Below are 23332 nucleotides of genomic sequence, written 5' to 3' on the forward strand. Positions count from 1 at the left end.
GCTCTATGCCTTTGAGGGTAGATGACAACTTTGGTTTTCCTGCTGTTGATTAAAGCTTTTTGTTTCTTTGTTTCCTTTCCACTTTCCCCATCTGAATTGTCACCATGGGTGACAACTGTTGCGTACAGCTATTCTCCCTGTGCACACACACTGGAAACAGATGCTACTGGTGATGAAGGCAAAAGGAGGAATCATTCTTTATCAGAGCTATTGGCAAACCTAGCAGGACTTCAGAAACCTTTCCCACAGACCAACCTAAAGAGCATGTGTGTGTATGAGAAAGAGCTAGAGGTTTTTATCTTTTATAACCACTGTTGTTCAGGATCACTGAGACCAATAAGAAATATCCGGTCTTAAAATTCCTCTCTAAACTCCAAAACAACATACAAGACACTATCCTGTGCAATAGCCTATGCCAACAGCTGGTGGATAACAGCAGATCAGGTTTATGCTTTCAAGCAGCAGTGTGCTTTGCCTTACTGCAGCACACTGTAATTAAGGCCCTGAGTAGGGCCGGATTCACTAGCATGATAAAGGAGCTATTTTTATATGTGAATTCAAATGAACGAATGTAATTTCTAACATTAACCTCCTGAAGTAGATAACAAGTGGGTTTAGGGATAATTAATGATTTCATAGTTTCTAGGGAATCTTTACCAGGACCCACATATTTCTGAAATGCTGGCACATTGCCTGACTTGGGCCCTCAGTGTCTAAAAGGGCAACTAGTGCCTTACAATATCCCCCCAGATCTCAGAGCCAGCACCCCTACCTTTATGTGAGTGCAGAGGAGATGCCTATGGAACCAATTCCCAAGTGCTTTCCTTCACAGATCCACACAGTCAATTATACAGGCAAGAGTGTTTCAGCAGAGCTGAGTACTTTGGGTGCATTGCTCACTTTGAAGGTTCAGAGTCTGATTCCAACAAGAACTGCAGTTCACAAGGCTCACCAGGAAAGCTCGCTTCTCACCTTTTCTCCAGTGGTGCATGAAATCTAGGCTGGGAAAGGAGCTCTGGAGAGGCAGCAAAGATGCTGGGCTAAGGATCTGTCCTGAAGTCCAAAACCAAGAGGTACCTGCTACCAGCATGGACATAAGGAGCACTCTCTGCCAAGCATGCCCATAGAGCGTTCCTGTATGTCTCCACAGATGAAGGATCCACCTCCACAGCCATCCCTGAAGCAATACAGTCCTTGGTGCTAATTCAGCAGCCAGCATCTTGCTAGACAAAACAGGGATTAAACCCACCATTTCCAGAAGCCACAAACTGAGCTGTAAAAGCTACAACTCTGTAGCAGTGGGTGACAACTCAAGTCTTAGCACACCACTCTTTGGTAACCTTGTCTACTACCAGCAACTCCTATCTCTTCCAGTCTGCTGCATGTGACAGTGAGATTTGCCTTTTAATTATCCAGTCAGAATTTTTAAAGTTAAATGTATAAATTCCCATCTGGATCTGGTGTGAGCATCTTAAAGGAAAATCAGCATTTGTCCAGTATGAGGCACTAACGACAGTTCAGTGCAGCACTTGCCATTGTATATTTCCTTCCTCCAACTCTTCTAGACCATGTAAGGAGTTTTATAAGCTCTGTGGACACTTCCTTTCCTTCTTAGACTCCCGCATCAGGAAGCAGGACAAATCACAGCCTCTGGTATATTCCCACTGCCCATCAGTTTTTCTATTTCCAGCTTTTCACAAAGGCTGTCTCAATTCTGCATGGTATTGACACATTTCATAATAAAAACTCCAGTGAAGTTCACAGCACTGACTCCTCACAAACCGAACTGTCAACAGTCTGGTAGTCAGAGAACACAAACTATAGCCCTGATGTATAAATAGTCAGTGACAGCCCTTGATTCAAATACATTTACTGGTTCACATTTAGAGAGCACTGTGGTAAATGAGAATGTACTTTAAAAACCAACCAAAAAACCACAAGTCCTGAAACGATATGGATTTTTATCTTGTATAATGTCATCATGGGAGAATTTCTATGTTCTAGAATAGAGTCCTCTTTGGACCCTGTGATACTGAGTCCATCAGGTGTAAGTTAACACCTAATCAGATTTCTTTCTAATTTACTCTGAAACTGAAATACTTTGTTTGTTTGTTTGTTTTGTTGTTGTTGTTGTTGGTTTTGTTCCTGCATATTCCTTAAATTTTGCATCCGAAGAGGTCAAGGAACGTGGTCAGGTAATTGAGATCATTGGTCAGGAACTTACTTCACCCAGTACAGAAGCTACACTGTAACTGCAACTGACAAAAAAACCAACTTGCAAATGTACAGACAGATCTATTTCAGTGAGTTACTTTTTACACAGTAAAACATAAGGTTATCATAACTCCGCAGTTAGAAAATAACAACCCACCTTGCAATCATTCGGTGGCTGTTCAGTCCATAATGGAACAGAGTTTAGGGGGCTCAAGTACAGACATGAGGGAGAAAAGGAACTGCATCATTAAAAAAACACCAGTCTAGTTAATTGCTGGCAATGGCTATGAATACTGACAGTAGAGTACTGAATGATGTAGGTGAGAGGATATTCTCTATGTCGTAATTGCTTAAAATGAGCAGTTCAGTCAATTTGACCTGATTTGGCACAGTCTGTACTCTCCTTTCCAAGGCACCATAAACGTCTGGCTAAAGCTGCCAGTGAGAATCATCTGTGTTCTGCATCCTATAAATGGTGGCAGAAGGAGGGGGAGAACAGGTTTAATACACTGCTCTCCTTTCCTCACTTGTCCACACACATGCACACAAACACGGGTTTGCCTGGTATTCTACAGCTAACTACTGATTTTTCAGGAAGGCATTAATTATGTAAATACCATCTAAAAAGGGGAAATGCTCCTTTGGCAGATGAGTCAGCTTCCACTGCAGCCACTTTAAGTGTCCTGTAAGTTACTCCACAGCTGGAACTACATATGAAAAATGCCTGGAAGTTAACAGGAACAAGCTACAGCTGACACATAGCAGAATGAATAAGCGCTAAGTCACAAGGAATGAGACCACCAAACTAAATAGATTTGGGTTCCATCTACCACATATTCACCTGTTTTGAAGACTGTTTATCATGACACATATTCACTTGTCTGTACTTGGCACGTATCATTCCCAATTGCTCTCATTCTGAGATTTTCTTGGCTGAGGTCCTCCTGACACCATTCAGTTTGATTTCTACACTCTCAAATACTCCTCAACCAAATATCCAAAAGATTTATGACCTACTCGGGCCACCCTTATTTCAAGTGATGAGTGTATCAGGAATAACACTTAACGTGAACTGGAAGCATTTAATGTGAACTGAAAGCATTTATTTCTAATGCAATACATGAAGAAGATTCCTTCTTTGTGGCATCATCCCAGTATGATGCAGCTGGCCACCAGATGTAAAACTTGAAGAGCTCCAGTGGACTCAAATTTTCCTGCCACCATGGATTTCCAAAGCTCTTTGGAATATATTTCTAAGGGTATACAAACCCTTTACCATCCTGGAATACCTGCATTACTTAGAACATTTACCCCTCCATTTCATGCTGGTTATACTTTGCTAGGACCTGCACTGGCTGTGTGGACTTTTGTAAGCCACTAAACTCCCTAAAAGCAGTGGATCAGGACTGTGTAGAGAACTGTACTAAATCGGTTTGTCTCTGCTGTTCAGTACAAGAGAAGGACAGGGTAGGGAGATTCTGCAGAGTATCATGAAATTATGCCAGCAAAAGGAGGGCTAAGTACTGTTCTGCTAACAGCAGGAGGCCACAGCTATGCCACTCTTTTCAGAGGAAGTGAATAGACATTCAACCAGAACAGCCTCATTACAACTGATGTAACCACTTCAATCCCATTCAGCCCCTCCAGGATGTACTCCTTGCTGCTCTAAAACAGGCAGAAGGCTTGGGGTTTTTTAGGAAGGTCTAACTGCTGCCTGAGGAATGAGACAGTGAGGCAATCCTGCCCCAGGGAGAGCCAGGTGCTTTGCTTTGCTGCTTGTCTCACAGAAGTTGTAACCTGCAATAGAGCACATTTGTATTGAATTAATGTAATCAAAGGCACCCTGCTGTCTGGTCACTGACCTGCCTGTAAACAACAGATGACATGATGCCATGAGCTTCTATTATATATAATTACCTATTGAGATGTGACCATTGTAAAAGAAACAAAACCATATACCTCACCTGCTGCTGTTAGTCTGTTTTCCAGAGAGGAACAAAGCCTTTAAGTGCCTCAGCTTTGAGCACCATTTTTTTCTCATCTCCCTTTACTGCTCCTGATATCTCCTCCAAGTAAGTTTGTGGGCTTTCCCTTACGGCTGGAACAATCATAGAGTCATAGATTAGTTTGGGTTGGAGGGGACCTTTAAAGGTCATCTAGTCCAACCCCCTGCAATGAGCAGGGATGTCTTCCACTGGATCAGATTGCTCAGAACCACATCCAGCCTGGCTTCGATTGTCTCCATCTTCCCAGCTGCACTGGCATGGCTCAACCATTCTCTGTTCTTGCTTTAGGTCCCTCTTATACCCTCCTCCTTTCATTTATATTTCTTCTGTCACAGCTTCCTTTCCTCTGCTTGAAGCAAGGTAAAAGATGTCTGTTACATGAACATATCTAATCTGCCCTGGATTTTACTCACTGTAATAGAGAACACAGGGACAGATTCCCACCTGATGTAAATCAGTGTAGGTCTGATGCACAACCATGAATCACAGAGAAGGTGGTGAATAAGGAACACTGGTCTCTGATTCCCAGTACAAGAGTACGATCAGAAAGAACCTGCCAGCTCAAATCCAACAAGAAGCAGCTTTCACAGCCTCCATGGGCCAGCCATGAAGCTCCTTGCCACATGACACTGCAAATGGAACAACTGGACACCTTCCTGCAAGAACAACACTGGGAGTCATGAAATACAAAGAACTCTCCTCGGGTTTAGACACTCCCTGAACCTTAAATCTCTGGAAACCAGAAAAGTATTCTGGCAATACCACTGCATACTCACCGTTTCCTTGTACTCTCTTCCCTCAGCATTCCCTGCAAGCTGCTTTAGGGGATAACACACCAGGATATATGGAGCTGCCATTTGACCCGGTGAAGAAGTTCTTTATTGACACTAGTTCACACCAGCTGAAGACACAGCATCGTGTCTCATGTGCATGTCTGTGTACATGCACGAGTCCATGCTTGCAATACTCTATAACAGAAGTAATCTCTACAGTGCCTTTGGTGCTCACTAGCAAATGGCTTTTATATTCCAGTGAACTACAACTGTAGCTGCTGCTAAAAGTCAGTAGCTAATACACATTTATCTCTGGTGCTCATCAGTAACTCAGAAGCTACTGGGACATGATATTCATGCAGATGTTAAAAAAGAAGTTTTCATTACAGTATCTGGCAGTGAGACAGAAGCCAACTGACACTGCCAATGACAAGCTGCTTATTTGTCTTGGCTTTGTTTCCATTATCAGACTGAAAGTCTATATTGCCAAAACAGACCTAAAACGCCTTCCCTTTTGCTTCTAATTTTTGTCAGACGTCTGATGCAAGTTCCCTACAGAAGAAGTATGAATGACTTACACTAGCATCACCCTTTCTGCTTTATTTACAAATGCTCTCATGAACACCTATGTACACCACGACTGAAATATACACAGGTTAAGTTAAACATTATCTGAGGTACTGTTTTGTGTCTGAGCAGCTTAGATTGTGTAATACTGCAGCAGCAAACTCTCCTATTAATCACTGAAGAACAGCTCACATACAAATAAAAGTATTTGATGTCATCATCTGGCTCTTGAGAACAACAGAACTAGGCAACAGAAGCTTACAATGAACTGGCTTTTGCTAGATGGAGTTCAGTATTTACATGAGGAATCTTCTTTTAGATAACAATCTTTTTTCACTTCCAAAGAGTTCCTTCCTTTGGAAATGTTTTAGCAAACATGGACAAAAGCTTTTTGCCCAAGATATTATAGCATTCAAGAACAAAGACAACATTTCAGAATATGTGATTGCGGGTTCTCCTCATGAAGACAAACGGTTACTGGAAATATTAAGTCATTTAATTGTAGATTGCCAGGACTGTTTCCATTCCTCATCTTGTCTGAATTAGCTAAGCTGCAGTTCTTTGAAGACCATCTGATACCAGCAGGTAATTGGTCCCACACCACAGAGGAGTAACTTGTTTAGACATATTCCTGACTGTCCCTTAGGAGTCACTGGGAATGAGCAGCCAATTGAGACGCTGGTAAAATGATGCATTTAGTGACCTGAATTCTTTTGTGAATGAACAGGGGGACGATCAGTTCCTACTTACCTCCACACACTTCTGGTTTCAGAATGTCTTTGGGGGTTTTGTCACTGCCTAGCAGAGAATGTTAATGCTGTCATTCATGCTGAATGTAAAGACTTGGAAGAGATATTCGAAGAGATGCAAACAAGAAGGAGCAGACTATTATCAAGCACTGCTGACAGAAAGCCATTGGCACTGGAGGTGGTGAGGCTGAATGGATCAGACAGCTAGTATTTGAGAGAGAACACTGCATTAAACTGTGAAAATAAACAGCTGTGGATCAGCAGCACGGAGTGACTCAGGCTATAGAACAATCCTGACTCAAACCTGTTGAGGATCCTGGCCCAGCATTTCTTTTTGAGTATTAATCTGAGTTACAAATGTGTCAGTAATCCTCTCCACTGGTGCCTGGCAGCTGGAGGAACAGTGGACCAAGCCCCAGGCTACCAGCGGGAGCAGATGGATTACACTTGGATGCTGCTCGCCACAGACTCCGGCCGGCTGAAGGCAAGCCCCACGCCCTGGAACTCCTTGCTCGGAGTCTGCAGCTGCACGGATGCCATCCACAGGGAACGGCAGCCTCAGACACCGGTATTCCCGTTTCCATCCTGTCACCCCACCCCACCCCGCCGCAGGTCCCACGGGCACCAAACCGACGCCGGATCCCAAAAGTTAATCCCCCCTCGGCTGCGGCAGCAACAGGGTAACGCCCGAGGCTGCACATCGGTGCTCCTGTACCCACGGCCGCCGTGAGTGTCCCGCGCCTGGGGCCGGGCCGTGGGGCAGGGCCCCCCGGTACTCACATGATGGGCAGTGGAGCGGCTGCCTAGCGGCGCAGGGGCTGCTGCCTCCCTCTCCAGCAAAGATGGCTTTCCGGCTCCGCTCCTGCTGCCAGCAGTCTCCTAGTGTTGTAGGCACTGTTGCTGAGCTAGGAGGGGTAGGCACCGGCTACTGAGCATGCCTGTGCCTCACATCACAGGGTAGGAAGTAGAGGCAGGGCACGGGGTACCCCCTCCCCAGCCTCACGCCAGGCAGGAGAGGGTCCTAGAGAGACTCAGGCAGACGGAGCCTCCCGCATCCCGCTCCTGCCCCTGTGGAGCAGGGACTGTCTCGCTGGGTGTGGTTACAGGAGCTGGGATCGTTCCAGCTGGGAAGCTTGAGGATGGTTGTGGAGATGAAAACCTTTGTGTGTCTGTAACCACCTTCAGTCTCCCTCTCCTCTGTAGAAAGAAGAAAGGTAAGAGAAAGAAAAAAAGAGGAATAAAATGACAAGCGGTGTTGTTGCAGTTTAATCTGTGCCATCACAGGTCAGGACCTGAGAATGACAAAAAGGAAATTGTCCGGATTGTAATTTCTTCCCACAATGTAGAGCAAATCCAGAGGCAGACAAACTACTAGATCAGCCATTGCTTCTTGTATGATTCATAGAATACTAGAATGGTTTGGGTTGGAAGGAACCTTAAAGCTCATCCAGTTCCAAGCCCCTGCCACAGGCAGGGACACCTTCCACTAAATCAGGGTTGCTCCAAGTTCTGTCCAACCAAGCTAGGTCCAGACATCCAATACCACCCCTGAATCCCTTTCATTAACATTAGCACTCTCTTTGTCCACCCCCTGTGCTCCTGTACAGATCAAAACTTCTTCTGAAGCGGAACATTTCTTCTGTCTCATTTGGAAGAAGTTGTTCCAGGATCATGAACAAACTAGAAATATTCTCATACTGGGCAATGTCATACATGGCCTGGATCTGGGAATAAAGAAAAATCAGTAATAAGCACGGCGTGAAAACATTTGTGCAACCCACCATTCAGATAACAGTTTAAGGAATAATGTAACTACTTGGGATAACTTGTTCCATTTTTCATGTAAAAAGACACTCCACCAGTCACTGCTTTCACTAACTTTCCATCAATTTCAGTGACAGGTAGCACAAGCTTTTGAAACCGGGTGTCTGCCCAAGCAAGCAGAAGGCTTACCCAGAACAGGAGGAGTGTTTGTAAGTATCTAGACCTCAGATCTTGGGGTGCCTGCTGGGGATGAAGTACCTTGGTGTCATGAGATTGAATCTGTCTTTTCTGCATGTGGAAGCCGAAGAAAAGAGATGCTGCTCAAAGCGACAGGAAAAGATACAGGTACTAGGGGTGAGCAACACATCAGTCTTGATTCCTAAACTTAGTATCAACAAGCTGAAAATTTTCAGGGAGAAAGAAAGGAACCGGGACTGTGAGAACACCCACAGCAGTGGTACAGAGCCCAGGCATTAGGACACCCAGTTATTGCCTAAATCCAGGCTCAGATGCTGTCCCAGCCAAATTCAGATGCAAGCCCCTGGCTACCAGCTCTGAAGGGAACCAGCCCCTTGGGAACAGTGGAACACCTCAGAGTTAACCTAATCACAGGAACATCTATCTCTTTCTTCTCCCTCTGGTGCCTGGGAGCTTGCTCACTGCATTGAAGACCCCTCATACCTGCTGCCACCAAAGGGTGAATCTGTCTCTTCTACTGAACCTAATTACTTGCATGAATAAATAAATACCACTTTGAGCCTTAGTTTTCTACATTTGACCACATCACTAAGGGCTTGCTCACACACTGCACTCATAACAGCCTGGCCCTGGGAAACTTTACCTGATGGAAGTAAAAACCACTTCAGGATGGATTTTCTCTACAAAAAAGGTGGATTTTAAACCAATTGTCATGCCTTGATGACAACGATATTCCAGACAAGCTTTAAAATTTAGCTATTTAGAGACCACTTAGCACTTGTTATCTAGAATTCCTCCATAACTCTTTTCTTGTGAGGACAGTTCACTTTTCAGATATCCTAGACAGATACATTTGATAGCCCTTTAGCATACAGCCACACCAACACCCACTCACAGAGTTAAGCCTAACATTGGGACCACCTGCCACCAGGTATGTCATCTTAGTCCTCAGACCTAAAATACCAAGGAGATGAAGAGTCATGTGTGGCCAGCAGCTCCTCGGACAGAAGGATCTGCTGTCTTAGACCTTCCAACCACCTCTGTGGTCTGACTTCCTGTCCCTACTGTATGGAGGGTGGAAGAAGTAACTGTGATGCTAGACCAAAGTTTATAAGACTCAAAAAAGATCCAAAACTGGAAAACCTCGAATATAAGCATGATGCTTCAAACATTGTGAACATAGTGCAGAATGAGCTTAGGCTAGATCAATGCACCATGTCACATGGGCACAGCTTACTTTGATCAAACATAGGAGAGCTCTCAAAACCAAATGAAATAACATCACTGGACTACAGCCTTTCTTGCTAATTTCCTCCCAGCTAATGAAGGCATCACCATTCCAGTCCAAGAAGGCTCATGATCCCAAAGGAAGTCCATACTTTAGCTGGGGCATATTTTCCTTTAGCCCTACATCAACTTGCCATTAAAGGCTACCAAAGCCTTTGGTGTAGGAAGAGATGCAGAGACACCTTGTGGTGGCAAAAAAATAAAATAAAATAAAATAATTAAAAAAATAATTAAAAAAAAATCAGAATTTGTTCAAACAGTTTAAATTGCATTGAATTAGGACACAGGACTGGATCAGGAAAGCTGCATCCTGGGAATACCTTGAGAAATATTTCCCAAGTTGCTAGTTGTGTCATTTCATTTCTCCAGATTTCCTTTCCTGTCTGGCATCTCTCTCCCCGTGCGTTTGCATGGCAGTCCCTGCCACAAAGGTTTTACCCTCTTGCTCTGTTCGGTTCTTCTACCCCAGGGGATATCAGCTGGGTCAGGGCTGCTGCAGCTGGGGGGATGGCTGTGGAAACACTCTGCTTCTGGCAAATAGCTTCCTTCATCTTTAACCTGCCAGTCCTGGGTAGGAAATCTATCTCATCCATCAACTGGATGTTGCGGGGTTTTGTTGGTTTTTTTTTTTTGCCCCATCCATCCATAATACTTTGTCCTGAAATGCTGCTTGTAAACGTGAAGGCAGTTACAGAGACACCAGTACACGGCTCAGGTAGCCTACAAATGAAAGCAGTCAACAGCAAGCATCAGTGCAAATCAGGTTTGACATCTGAAGTCCTGCAGGTACTAGACCTTGCTTATAATTAACTTGAGACAAGCTAAAGATACAACACTGAGGTTCCTAAGTGTTGTCCCCCGCTGCTACGTGATCTTCATCTGAAGGAAATGTATTTTCTCCCAGATCTACAAGTAGGATTCCCGTTTTAAAGAGTCATTATAGGTTTATGGACTGACCAGATAATAAAGTAAATCTCAGGGCTAGCAACAGTAACACCATTACTGGTTACTTTGGCTCACAAATCAGAAAAACACTATTCTGTTGCTAAGTGTGAAAGGTGAGGACAATCAATTGGTATATTGAAAGTAATGGTTGTTAAGTTTGACAAGATTTAAGCAAAGAAAAGCATGGCGAAGAAACACGTTATTTAAATACTGGGTATTCAAATCTTCTGATCTGGTAACACATGTTAAAAGCAGCATAGAAGGGATTCCTCCTACACCATTAGAGTTAATTACACTGGAAACTCAACATAGCCAACTTCATAGATAAAAATTAAATAATCTACAATATATATCCAAATTACACTTTCTAAATAATTACTAACTAAAAGGCTTTAGAAAAGACCCTTTTCATTTATCTTTGATTCTTTGTCACCAATTCCCACATACTTACATCTGTACTTTCAGTGTTACGTTTTCCTCTCTTGATCTTTTAGATGAGTGGAATTAGTACTGAAAGATCCTGCAGTGAGAAGCCTTTGAAGCTCACTTCTCAGAGGTAAGAAAGACTCCTGCCTCCCCAGCTGCTGACTTTATTAGCCATGGATTGGTCTGTTCTGCAAAGCTTCACCTCAGCACCGCTGTATGCCTGAAACAGGTCTCAAACTTGCAGATTATTTTGTCACAGATTAAAAACAGAAGTCTGTAAATTGTGAGGTGTGCAATTTTCTTTCACTGGCAACTTTTATTCATTCCTTAATAGCATGGTAATTCTTTAGTGACAGTTTCCTCTTACAGGTCAGTTAACTGTTTGCATCTTCTTTCGCAGTCTATTCTGCCATTTCTGTGGAAGAAACAGGTTCAATTTATGTGGGTTCTGTTCAAAAGCTGGATGTCTCACTACACACGTAGAACAAGTAGCATGTTCATTCAAGATAGTTATAGTCTCTTCTTAATGTGTGTAAAAGTATAATTTTGGTAAATGATTACAACACAACTGTATTACAATACAGTTAAACACACCCTGCCTGCTTCAGGGTGTGAATCCTGCAAAGAATTTGCATACAGAGTCCCTTCTGCCTGTGTGTATCATGCTGTAAGAACTGGTTAAGAACTGCTGCCCTTAAGACAGGGAAGGTTGAGTGTGGGAGGGGAGGAGTGAGGACGAGGGATGGATGGGGAATGACAGGGGGAGGAGATGAAGAGTAAGATCAGAAAAGTGCATAGTTCAAAATGGTTTCAGTTCTGGTTTTAAACCTACGGAGTTTGCATGACTGGTATTAGATGATTTGTGGAAGACATTTTGAAGAGGTAGGAAGAGACAAGTGCTTCCAAGGCTATAGGAGAGGCTGAATGCAACCCTCCAAGTCAAGCAACCAAAAGTTAATGCAATTACCAAGTATTAAGAGCAGAGCAGAGACTAATTCAATCAGAGAGGCCAAAGGGATAATTCTTGGAGACAAAGCAATGCAACACGGAAATGCGGACTAATCAACTGCTCTATCAAAAGAAAAAGGAAACAATTTCCAAGCCTTAACTAATCCCCAGTTGGTTCTTCATCTTTTCAGGGTTCTGGTTTTTGCTTTGCAGTGTTTGTTCCGTCTCACATCTGTTTCACCGCTTCTGTTCTCTGCACAAAACTGTTTCTTTAGCTCCTGGCTCTTTGCTTTTATCAAACGAGCTGCCTCCTCTCTTGGTTTTCAGCAACAAGCCTAATCATGAAAGAGAGTGCGTAGAGGGAAATATTATATTTAATGTCCAAACGTACTTTCCATAATTATGTGGAACAGTGGTTGAATAAGAATACCGAGTCACCTTGGGTCTGCTGGATTTTTCCAAGCAGGTATTTGCTCCATCTCATGGAAAGCAGCTGATCTCTTCTGTGTAACCAAGACACTTACAGGTCTGTGGAGTAACAGGACCAGACTTCACCAGGTCTAATGCAGTACAGGAGGGACTTTCGAAAAGCTACTGAGATTTCTGCTTTCATCTAAGCAGGTGCTGTTACCATGACAGATAAAATGAGCTGGCACAAAGAAAAGAAGGAACTCACAGAAGAAAACACAGGAGATGGGAAGCACAGCCGAAGAAAGCGAGAGCGACTATTCAAGAAGAGATTTTCTGGACTGAGCCTCTTCTCTGGGTCTCCTAAGAATAAACTGTAAGTACATCTGAGATTACATTTTGCATACATTCTTAACCAAAACATTTTTAAGCATTTCCAGAACACCTTTCAAAGAGCCGCAGACACCTCTCTTACTTCTACTCTGTTGATTGTTTCACAAAGAAGGAAACAGCTATAGGCTAATTAAACAACTTGACCTAAAAAAGCAAGTCACTGCCAGAAGTATGAAATGAAGGTCTCCAAACATGCGGTCTGCATGTTCATCTGGCAACCATTTCCCTATACTTCCTTCCACCCAGCAAGAGAACTGGAGGGGCAGCATCTCTATTTCTCCACATACACACAAGCACTGCCAGTTCTGACAACCTAGGACACTGCTTCTAGGGGTCACATTGCTGCAGTTTTTGTTGTGACAATATCCCTACCTCCAGCCTATATGAGACAGTGGCAACATATGGGCAGCAGCCAAAATCACTCTTCAAAGTTAGTGCTCCTAAGTTCCTTGAATCAGAGCGTAATTATTGCTTATGTTATAATAGTGCCTTTATGCTTACTGCTTTATAGATAGAAAAAGCCAAGCATTACAAAACCATTCCTTCTTTAACCAACGCTAGCAAAGAGGCAAAAATGAGTTTGAGTTTACTGCTTTGTGCACATATTAGCTTTGAGTTATCACCATCAGTCTTATGGGATTTGAAATTCTTTTCTTGGGTCTTTGTACTTGATATTATTCTTCCTGCACATGAGGTAAACGTAGCATATACATCATGCTAGGATCAGGACTAGCTTCCAAAAAGTCTTTTCTCATCCATTAGAAGAGCTGTTTTCTGTACGCATCTCCAAAGAGTCTGCCTTTGATAATTATCATGAAATTACTGTCTTAGCAGGAAGTACACGCAAGTCTCAACAATTACTCAGCTAACTGCATTAAGCTTGATAGCCACAGCAGCTGGCTACAAGCTTGATGTAAGATTAATATAGACTAGCCAGAATTGATCCTGAAAGCAAGAGTCTTCTCTCAGACTGATCCAATTGGAGAACAACTGTTACCAAGGCTTTGCTTTGGGGTTTATCTTGCTGCTGCGGAACTGGACTGGAAACAGTCAAGCACCCAAGGAGTCAGTAAATTACAGCTGTAAATTTTTTCCATTGTGCATAGTATCACTGAAGTGTGCATTCAGGAAGCAGACAAATGCAGCTGAAGCAGTCAAGTCATGCTCTCTGGGACTTGATCCTTATTAGAAGGTGATGAATATGGATTTTCCCCAGTTTGATCTAAAAACAGAAATATATTAAAACAGTGATGTAGCATCCTCCTCCCATGGTACTCTCACATTAACGGAGAGTCAGCCTTCAGGCTTTACTGGGTAAATTTCCACAGACCAATCGCACGAGAGGGGTTTTACATTCCAGGCATCAGGGTCCACAGAACTTCACAGTGGTGAAATCATACAATCTCTGCAGTTCAGCACTGATTTGTGAGCTTCTGTAAGGGATTATGTAGGTTATTGGCTTGATTTTGAGGTACTGTTTTATATAAAATATAATGGCATATAATTCAATCAAGAGTGCTTCCCTTGCTGTCCTTCCATCTCTGTGCAAGGATAGCATAATATAGGGGTTATCTACTAGCCAGCACAGTTATTAGTGCATGAAAGAGGAAAAAGAACATTTATGATAGCGTGAGCTCTACTGCGTCAGAGCCTATAACTTAGATACATAAAGCTGTATGAAATCAGTCTGCATGCAAACACACAAGGCTTGTTTCACTATCACCAACGTATTAAAGAACTGAGTAGAAAGCACCTACCAAGCTAGTTGCCTTACCATTTTCCTATGGTTTTGTTTAAATGGTGACAATTCTTTTAATAATTCTATGTTCTGAAACTAATGGTTTGTTGCTGCCATCTCAGCAGCAGAGCCACACTCTCCATTTTCTGTCCATTCCTGCTTTCTGCAGGTGACCACACACTGCACCTGCTCCTAGCGTGTCACAGGGAAAGCCTCATGAAGGGTTCATAAATCACACACTAATTGCTTCTGCTGATCTCACTCATCCGGGAAGTCTGTGCAGGTTAAACTTGTTGCCTTCGTTTCTGACTGTTCTAGCCCTCAGGGAAGAAGTCAGCTTCATGAAGACAAGAGAAGATGCTTACACAGGAAAGGTTCCAAAAAGCTGAAGGCAGCGAGGGAAGAAATATGTTCTTTAAGGCAGCCTCACTCTGGGAAAATGTGTCCAAAATGTGAAATCCTCGTCTGCCCAAAGTGCGAGACTCTGCACTCAGAACGGAGCTTCATTGCCCACAGCCTGCTTGATCACTATGACACAGGAGACGCTGCCTGCAGAAAGTCAAGTACGCAGAGGTGATTAAAGATTTGCTGCGGATGCCCTGTGGGTACCTGACTACATCCAAAATGCTGAAGCTTGGGTCCATTCAGGGTGACTGGATCACTGTCCCGTGCACTCTAATACGCAGCAGTTACAACCATACTGTAGTTCATACCTGCTGTAACAGATGCACGTTCACCAATTTAACTAGCATAAACTGCAAACAAAGGTACGTAAGTAGGAGCTAGAAGTTTCTCGGCTACTAAGAAGAGGGAATCATTTCAGAAACATTTTCAAAGAGTTCTTTTTCCTCTCAAGGAAACAAGATTATCCCATTGAGCTGCAAAAGAGAAAGTGAATTTAAAAGCAGAACCCCTGGGTGATTACATTTTCTTGTAGTGCCTAGCTATGTTTCAGTATTGTTTGTGGTCTGGAATATTAAACTTCTTATTTATTTTTAAGTTTATAAGCCTAGGTATGCAGGTTGATGGGGGTGGGGGCTTCTAAAGGTTATCCTGGCCACAAGAACTGCGGAACACTTCTAAATTCCCTTCCACAATATCTGAACCTTTACAGACTTCAAATCCTAACTTACAATTCAGTGCTTCTCCTGAAAAGGAACAGTTAGAATCACAACTCACAAAGTGTTTAAACCTTTTTTGGGTTTAAGAGCTGTGTAAGTACAGCTCCAAATGCAACAGTATTCAGTTTAAACATACCAGTGGGACCCGCATCTCTGTCTCCATTCCCTTTACAGAGCCCAGAAGGACTTGCTCAGAAAGGTTCAGGAGAGCAGCACTGTGACTAGCAAATACACAGTGGGTGGCACTGAGGTCTAGGCATACACAAGACGACTTACCTATGGAGTTCATAAAGACAGATTAAGGGCAGAAGTAGCCTCTGGAGCAGATTACCCCAAACCCAGCAGCATGTATCCCTTCCTCCCTTGTCAGCTGGTACAATTCTGTATGCAGGATGAATTCTTTGCTAATGTTAGGGAATAGACAAAACAAACTTTGTCTCACATAGCCATTAAGGGTTCTTTTATTTAGCCAGGCAGAATACAGGCTGAGAAGTTTAGACCGGTTTCATCACTCGTTTTCCTGTGTTCCCAAGCCACTGGTCTCTAAGGGAAAGGACTCCCTCTGTCCTTCCTGCTCCCCTCTGGAGATGTTCCATTTTTGTTCCAATTAATGTTTGGTAAAGGGACTGGAATCCATGCTTTTTTTTTCTGTCCCTAGAGAATACTCTAACTGAGCTACGTCATCCATTCTTGTCTTGGCTTCCTCCCATATCTCCTATGGAACAATTTCAACAGGAGGAATTCAGAGCCATGTATATAACATTCCCACGCTGCAGAGTATCCCAAGTGATACTGCTCAGCACCCTTTCTGGCATGTCAGACAAATGCTTGATGCACCTTATGCAAGGAGGTATAGCTGCTCTGTCCATGTGGAGCAGGTGGTCAGATCACAAATGTGCATCCAGAAAATGCCCATTAGGTAAGGTATGCAGGAAAAAACCTTGGGCAGAACTCGCAAATAGGAACAAACCACTAACAAGTTCCTCGCTTCTGCTCAGACTTCAGTGGTTCTGGACACTCCCAGCAAGTGCCCAGGCTTCCTGCCTAAACACAGACTTCTAAAGCCATATATCAGATCTAACAAACATCCTTGCGCTACAAGGGTTGTAATCCCTCAGAAACCATGTTTCCATGGAGCTTGACTGTCGCTTCCTCCCGTTTGCTTCATAAAAGCCAAATGATGCCTGGCAAATCAGAATTAACCTTTTACATTTCTCTGATTGCTGTTCTTAAACCATAATCCTTCACAGATTTCCAAAGAGTAAGCCATGCCATTACTTAAAAAACACATACCCATCCCATCCTTCATCAGACAATCCCTGGAGAAACTTCACCTGAGGAATCTCAAGGTGCCAGACTGTAAGGATGAAGGACTAGTTCATCATAGCAGTATTATTTTACATCTGACAGTCCAATACAGGAAACCTGCTAAAATAGGTTACAGAGTTGAGCTAGCTTTCAGTGGGGTGTTCCAGAGCTGACATAACATGTAAAGTTCTACCAGCATTTGATGTAGAACTTTCCTTTGTGGTTTGGACAAGATGGCAAGCTCCTCACCTGGGTCCAGCTGGAAAGGCACAGAAATACTAGCAGCTTGCACACCCAGCTCATTAAAGCCATCAGTAGCCAGTGGTACTGTGGTCAGGCAATAAAACTCCTGCCTTGAACTTAGTCTGACTGTTACCTTGTGAACCAAGCCAGAAGGAGGCAGGCTGTCCATCAAGCAAGCCAGAGCCATATGCAAACTGTGAGGTCCAACAGCAAAGCAGCACCACCGTCACATATGGCAGCACCTACTAAGAGTCACGTTCCATTGGGTCGGATCTACTCCCTCATCACTTGGCAGCATTCTGCCAGACAAATTACTTTTTGAATTATTTTAATAAAACTTGCCAAAACCTGGAATACATTATGTAAGCACAGGATTTTGTTTTAGAAGTCAGCTCAGACACAGAATTATATTAACCCAATATATTGTGAAAGAGTAAAAATAGAATTACTGATTACATACTTAAAAGATTTAGGCTTGGAATCATTCCTAAGGAATAAAGCTATGATCATCACCTGACATATTAATTACTAAGAGCCTGTGCTATTTAATTATCTGATTTCAATAGCTCTAGGAAATTAAAGAGTAATAATGGACTCTGCTGTATTATATACATGACTAGGCTCTGACAAAGGCATTTGCTAGAATGTGAATGACTTAACAAACAACACACCACTGTCATTAAAACTGACAAAAGCATCAAAGGGAAGGGAAGCAACTACACTGCTGAGGGGCAAATCGTGGGAGTGCTCTCCTTGGAAACTAAGGACAGGCCACACAGGAGTACAAGAACAGCAGTTCACCATTTGCCACAAATCAGATGATACAAGGTAAAGCAAGGAAACCCATCCAGTAATCATGCAGTCAGAAGAAAACCAGAACAGATTTATACAGTATACACACTGCATATTCCCAGTTTGTTTTTAAAGCAGTCTAGGTGCCTCTTCTCCTGTCAGATGTCATGAAGGCTGGAGAAGCAGAGCTGGTTTAAGAGAAGTCACTTTTCCCATGGAAACGTTCAGACCAGGTTAGAAGCAAACTTGGAAAAGAATAATAAATGCAACACAAGACCATCTGAAGTGACAGAGTTTTGTACCAAAGTCCTAGCTTACATTTCTCTTCTACAGCAGTGTAAAACTACATTCTTTCCACAGCTTCCATACTTAAAATCATGTTATGTTTCTACTCACTATTAGGAACAAAATCCTTAAAAAACCCTCTCACATTATAATCTGACCACCTGATGCCTTCTGAATTCTGCAAATAATGGTCTAAAATAATGGCTCAGAGGGAGAAAAAAAATATGATCCCACTCAGACCAAATAAACTGCCCATTTTAACACTATGGCTGGATATGGGAGGCAAATAAAGAATTAATTAATGGACTGATGTCCAAAGCATCTTTACTCTGTGCAACATGCCGGTGATAACTGACGGAAGGTGTTTCTGAGGCTGGAGGCCAATGCTACTTGCTAGTTTTGCAGATGGGAATCAAAGGCACAGACTTAACGACTTGTTCCCAGTCTCACATGAAGCTGAGTGGAATACGGTGCTGACCTCCCTTAGCCTTGGATGTAAGAAGCTGTCACGCTCCCTCCTGTTCCAGACCTTGCACACCAGCCTTACACAACAAAGATGAATGTGCCAAGTTCCAGGGAGAAGGGTATGTCTCCCTCAAAAAGGCAGCAGAGACACTCTAGTATGCTGTCTGACAGAAAACATCACACATCCAAGAATAGACACATCTGCAAATTTGTGTGCTGTGAATTAGCGGAGGATGAAGTTACTTTTCCCAAAGTTGTCACGTGCAGAGTAGTTTCTTTGTACCCTTCTTCCCATCTGCTTTAAAAGTAAAAATAAATTAAAAGGGGGACACGGCACACTTCAAGTGCTACTATATTATTACAGAAAATAACTAAAAACCATAAAGCACATGTTACTTTTGCAATATTGTAGAAGCAGAGGTCTTTTCAGTCAGACTCGCCCAAACAGGTGAGGGACAAGAGAATCAAACCACTACATAAAACGGTGCCCTGGCTCCAGAAAGGTTCTTGACCTTGAAAAGAAACAACAAAACCCCCAAACAATGACAAAAATAAATCACTCTCAACAAAGTAAAACTGCCTTTAATTAAATTCCTACATAAACCAACATTTCTATGCAAAACAACTGTTTAGTCAAAAGGAAATATATATGTTTAATTCTCTTTCAAATGGCAACAGGAATTGAGAGCTACCAGTGTTCCTTGGAGAACAAGCAGTAAAGTTGATCTTGCTGATGTTCAGAAACAGTATGTTACATCTCTTAACCAGCAGTTCCCTATTGCACGTAACAAATCTGCTCTCCATTTAAGCACCTAACAGCCTGGTACCTCACTAAATAAATTAAAACAAATCCAGTTTCTTCAGCAACCATCTTCAACATATATGTCTTGTAAAGCAACATTACTGCAAGCCTTTAATAAATACAGAAAGAAAAGATTAATGACTTCTCATTGGTGTTTTAGGGAACGATGTTTTCCCACAAACACTTGCTTTTCCAAACACTTGGGGTTTTTTGGTATGTATACTCTGATAAAACACTATGTATAGTATATTTGATGAAAATCTTCCATACCAAAATCAATATGTTTGCATGGCACAACTAGTCTGAGATATCAATTTCAGTGTAAGGCTGTAAGGAGCTTCTTGCTGAACCTGAAGTTAATGTGCATTGTAAAGGGTTGAAAGCAAAGCCCCAGAGCCAAATGGGAGACTGTTACCAGTGAGGGTCTCCCCGGCATGTCTGGCCTTACTTTCCCCTTAGAGAAGGGCTTCATTTGTGTATGTTATGTCAAAGGAACAAGATCATGCAACCCTGAACATCTGGACACCGCATCATTTCCAGAGGTCTCCCCCTGTCCACTTCCCATCTTACCAATATCTACTCTTCTTTCGGCAGCAGTATAAGACATAAAGCAGCTCCCTGTAGTACAATGATACTGTGGTTGCTATTTACAGTAACTTAATGCATCTGTGCCAGTAAGGCAGAGTTCATATGAAAAATATACACAATGTGGTCAATTTTAGCCAGATTAGGATATATATAAAAAAAATTTCTCTTGAAGTCCCAACTTTAAACAAAGAACAATTCTGTCAGAGGTCTCCAAACCTCCTGAGGCTGTTAGAGTACATTACCCTAACATATAAAAACAAATATTTACACCTCCGTAAAGTACCAAAGAAGTTTTAAAAATGCCTAGTTGCTCTCAGCGTGCAAAGTCAGCAGGAACTGATTATCCAGGATGTTCGCTATTCGTAGGGTCTTACTTCTTCTTGTTGTTTTGTGTTCTTTCTTATGTAAAATAGGTTCCATTGGTCCATGCTACAGATCCCTTTTGAAAAACACTTATCAAGGGAACATCCAGCTTAGTGCAAATGCAAAAACCTTCTAGGATCTGTAGTCTTTTCGAACAGTGTGAGCCATCCAGTTCACTTTAGTAGTCCAACTTTCCCGGAGTGCTTCATCAAACTTTTGTTTAAATTGTTTTAGTGCTTCTTCCTCACTCTTCCCTAAAGCGAGAGAGTCCTGAGATGACAGCAAAACAAGTACTGTTAGGAATTTTACAAACTACAGTTAATGCTGCCTCTACCTTGCAACACAAACCACATTCTGGTTTTTTCCTGTTCTGACACTTTTTCACTTATTATTCATTGAGCAATGTATTAGAGGTATTTTCTGGGTTTAAAGACAAAACTAAATAAGAATTAAGTAGATAATTTTTCCCTTTGCAGGTCTGTGCTTGCGCATAGGCCAAGACACAAAACACCCCTGAGGTAACTACATTTAAGATGAAGGGATACTGAACTCATTACAGAACAGCTGAGAGGAACATGTATTCACAGTTTCCTTTGGCTGCTAGGACTGACTACAGGCCTTGTTCAATAGAGCTCAAAAAGAAAGCTTTGGGAACTATATGGAAATCTTGACAGAAACGAAAAACAATTAAAATCAGAACTGACATACTGCAAAGTCCCACTGAGCTGTAAATCATACTTTACCTTGAGATACTGGATGTCCTTGACAGAGGTTAGCTCTGGAAGCCCTGCAGTTAACATCAGTGCAAAGAGTGTAATAAATAGGTTTCCATGTTTTCGCAGAATCAAGTATGCTTCTTCACAATACTGGCGGAACCTTCACGTTCAACCACAAGCACATGCGATCAAGACAACACATGAGAACTTACACAGCTGACAAATGTATATAATGATTTCCAAAAACCGCTACCTGGTCTAACATATGTATTGTAGGAACACAGTAACAGAAAGGACACAGATATTTACAGAATCTCCAATGCATTCCCCCAAATATACCCCATGCCCTCCAAGGAGCCCTTAGAACATCAGTACGAGAGGCCAAAAGCTTTAAAACAAACAACCATTCTTCAGAAAAAGCAAAAAAATGGCAAAGATAATGCTGGTGCCCCACCTCTCCCAGAATGTTAAGTGAAACACCCTCATGATCCTACACAGGAGAGAACAACAACAACTCTACAGCAGTCCCTACCAATCCAGCCTGTCTCTGTAAGGTAATTCCTTCCTGCAGATGTGGTCAAAATTGAACTCACTGCCAGATCTGGCATGAAGACCTATCACACAGGCACTTAAGACCTTGCTTAGTGTCCCCAAATGTGCCATTGTCCAGCATTTAATCTAAATTTCCACAGAAAATGGGAAGAACCCTTCAGATTAAGATGACGAGCAGTAATTCAAAGAATAAAATCTCTTCTGAAGCATTTTTCAAGTGAAAGTGGAATCCTACTGCCATTTAAAGTACTCCACAGTCCACAGCTCTTGCAACAGCACAGTCACTTAATGGCCTTTACATCATGGCTTTAAAAGTGGAGCTACAGATTGATTTCTTCAGTCTCCAGAAGAGACGTGGGCCACTGGCAGATCTTTTCATAGACAAACCATTACAACTATACGTACAGCTTCTGCTACCAGAAGTAGCTGTAAGATATATCTTACATATTTAAGTATGTAATTTCACATCTCTTCAAAAAAATCTTCCTTTGAAAACAGATAACAAAGTGAGAGTAAAACATTCAGAACACCCCTCCTGTCATTGGTGAGAATGATACAGAAGGGAAAAAGACAGATTCCCACAGCAGGTAGAATCACAGAAGGCAGCTTCCCTTGTCATGTGCTTTCACGGTCCAGTGCAGCACTGTATCCTGAGGTGGGAAGGGGCATGCCGAAGTGTTGGACTGGGAGCAGGAGGCTCTATACACCTAAGCATCTAAGTCAGGGCATGATCGATCAGCACAATGAATGTGAACAGAAAGGGCAGAAGGGGGCCTGCTTAAGTCCAGTGCTTCATCTCACTTGAGCAATAACCTGTGGAATCCCTCCCTCCTGCCTGGTGCTGCTGAAGGTAAAAAAAAAAGATGAGCCCAGAAGAGCCTGCCACCTCCTGCTGGAGAAGATAAAAGGAACTGTATCTGTTCACTGCAGAGCTGCAGTTTCTGGTGAAGGAAGTAGTTCGTGTATATATTCAAGTGCAAGTAGAGAACTAGATAGTGTTTTAAATGCATGTTAGCACACTTCCATGCAAGTACAAATGAGCAAAACAAACCCAGATAGGTTATTGTTGCGCTGGAAATTATCACCAGAGATCATCTCAGTTATGAAAGGAAGAAAACAAAATAATACTCACCGACCAAATTTTTCAGTGTTCCCTGTTTTTCCTTGTTGAATAACATGGATGAAATCATAGGTGAGTATGAAAGGTACCCGTTCCCTTTTAATTCCAAACTTGGACTTGAAATTTCCAAGGATATGCCCAAAATCTATATGAAAGAGCTAAAAGCCAGAAATGAAATTAATTTATACAGTGAAATATTTCACTTTTCCAGTATCTCTGCAGGATGCTGGTATCAAGAACAGCTAATGCATAATGCTATTCTTCAGAACTCACAGTTTCAACCCATTGGGAGTATTTAGTTTTAAACATTCCAAGACTTATTTAAAGTCAGCGATAACATCCAGGCTCTTACGAGCAACCAAATAAACGTGCAAAAGATTATCTCAGGTTTAAGCTTTTCACATCTGCCAAGAAGCATACTGTGGTAATATGAGATAAAAAATGAGTCCAGTGATGAGCCCACAAGACTCAACATCATCGTAACCAAGGGCTTCCCACATAAAGCCAGGAGCAAAGCTAGTAGAACTTAAGCTAATCTCAGGGAACCTGCAGCCAGGCTCC

At 42.4% G+C, this 23332-nt stretch overlaps 3 protein-coding genes across 5 annotated transcripts in view; 1 reads left to right on the plus strand and 2 right to left on the minus strand.

The window, feature by feature from the left end:
* The window catches only part of VAMP2 (vesicle associated membrane protein 2), a 42508-nt gene extending 35265 nt beyond the window's left edge, over nt 1–7243 (minus strand). The window contains exon 1 of the mRNA XM_061378899.1: nt 7090–7243. Within this exon, the coding sequence (XP_061234883.1) occupies nt 7090–7091 (2 nt within the window). The 5' untranslated portion in view covers nt 7092–7243. The remainder of the gene's footprint in view (nt 1–7089) is intronic.
* The window catches only part of CUNH17orf50 (chromosome unknown C17orf50 homolog), a 63169-nt gene extending 48081 nt beyond the window's left edge, over nt 1–15088 (plus strand). Inside the window, exons 3-4 of one of the 2 annotated variants that reach the window (XR_009729327.1) lie at nt 12499–12661; nt 14735–15088. Coding sequence is in view for 1 of the 2 variants with exons in the window: in XM_061378898.1 (XP_061234882.1) it covers nt 12510–12661; nt 14735–14993 (411 nt within the window). In the remaining variant the exon portion in view is untranslated. Of the gene's footprint in view, nt 1–11671; nt 12662–14734 lie in introns of those variants that run through there. The other variant, XM_061378898.1, reaches the window with a different exon arrangement.
* A 4104-nt stretch (nt 15089–19192) lies between these two features.
* The window catches only part of PIK3CB (phosphatidylinositol-4,5-bisphosphate 3-kinase catalytic subunit beta), a 100864-nt gene continuing 96724 nt past the window's right edge, over nt 19193–23332 (minus strand). For both annotated transcript variants that reach the window (XM_061378884.1, XM_061378885.1), the window contains 3 exons: nt 22784–22929; nt 21127–21259; nt 19193–20653 (listed from right to left, as the gene is read on the minus strand). In XM_061378884.1, coding sequence (XP_061234868.1) covers nt 20516–20653; nt 21127–21259; nt 22784–22929 — 417 coding nt within the window. In that variant the 3' untranslated portion in view covers nt 19193–20515. The remainder of the gene's footprint in view (nt 20654–21126; nt 21260–22783; nt 22930–23332) is intronic.

The sequence above is a fragment of the Neopsephotus bourkii genome, unplaced genomic scaffold (assembly GCF_033783945.1).
Source record: "Neopsephotus bourkii isolate Nb327-2 ecotype Australia unplaced genomic scaffold, CSIRO-AGI_Nbou_v1 NB_1768, whole genome shotgun sequence".
NCBI classification, from domain to species: Eukaryota; Metazoa; Chordata; class Aves; order Psittaciformes; family Psittacidae; genus Neopsephotus; species Neopsephotus bourkii.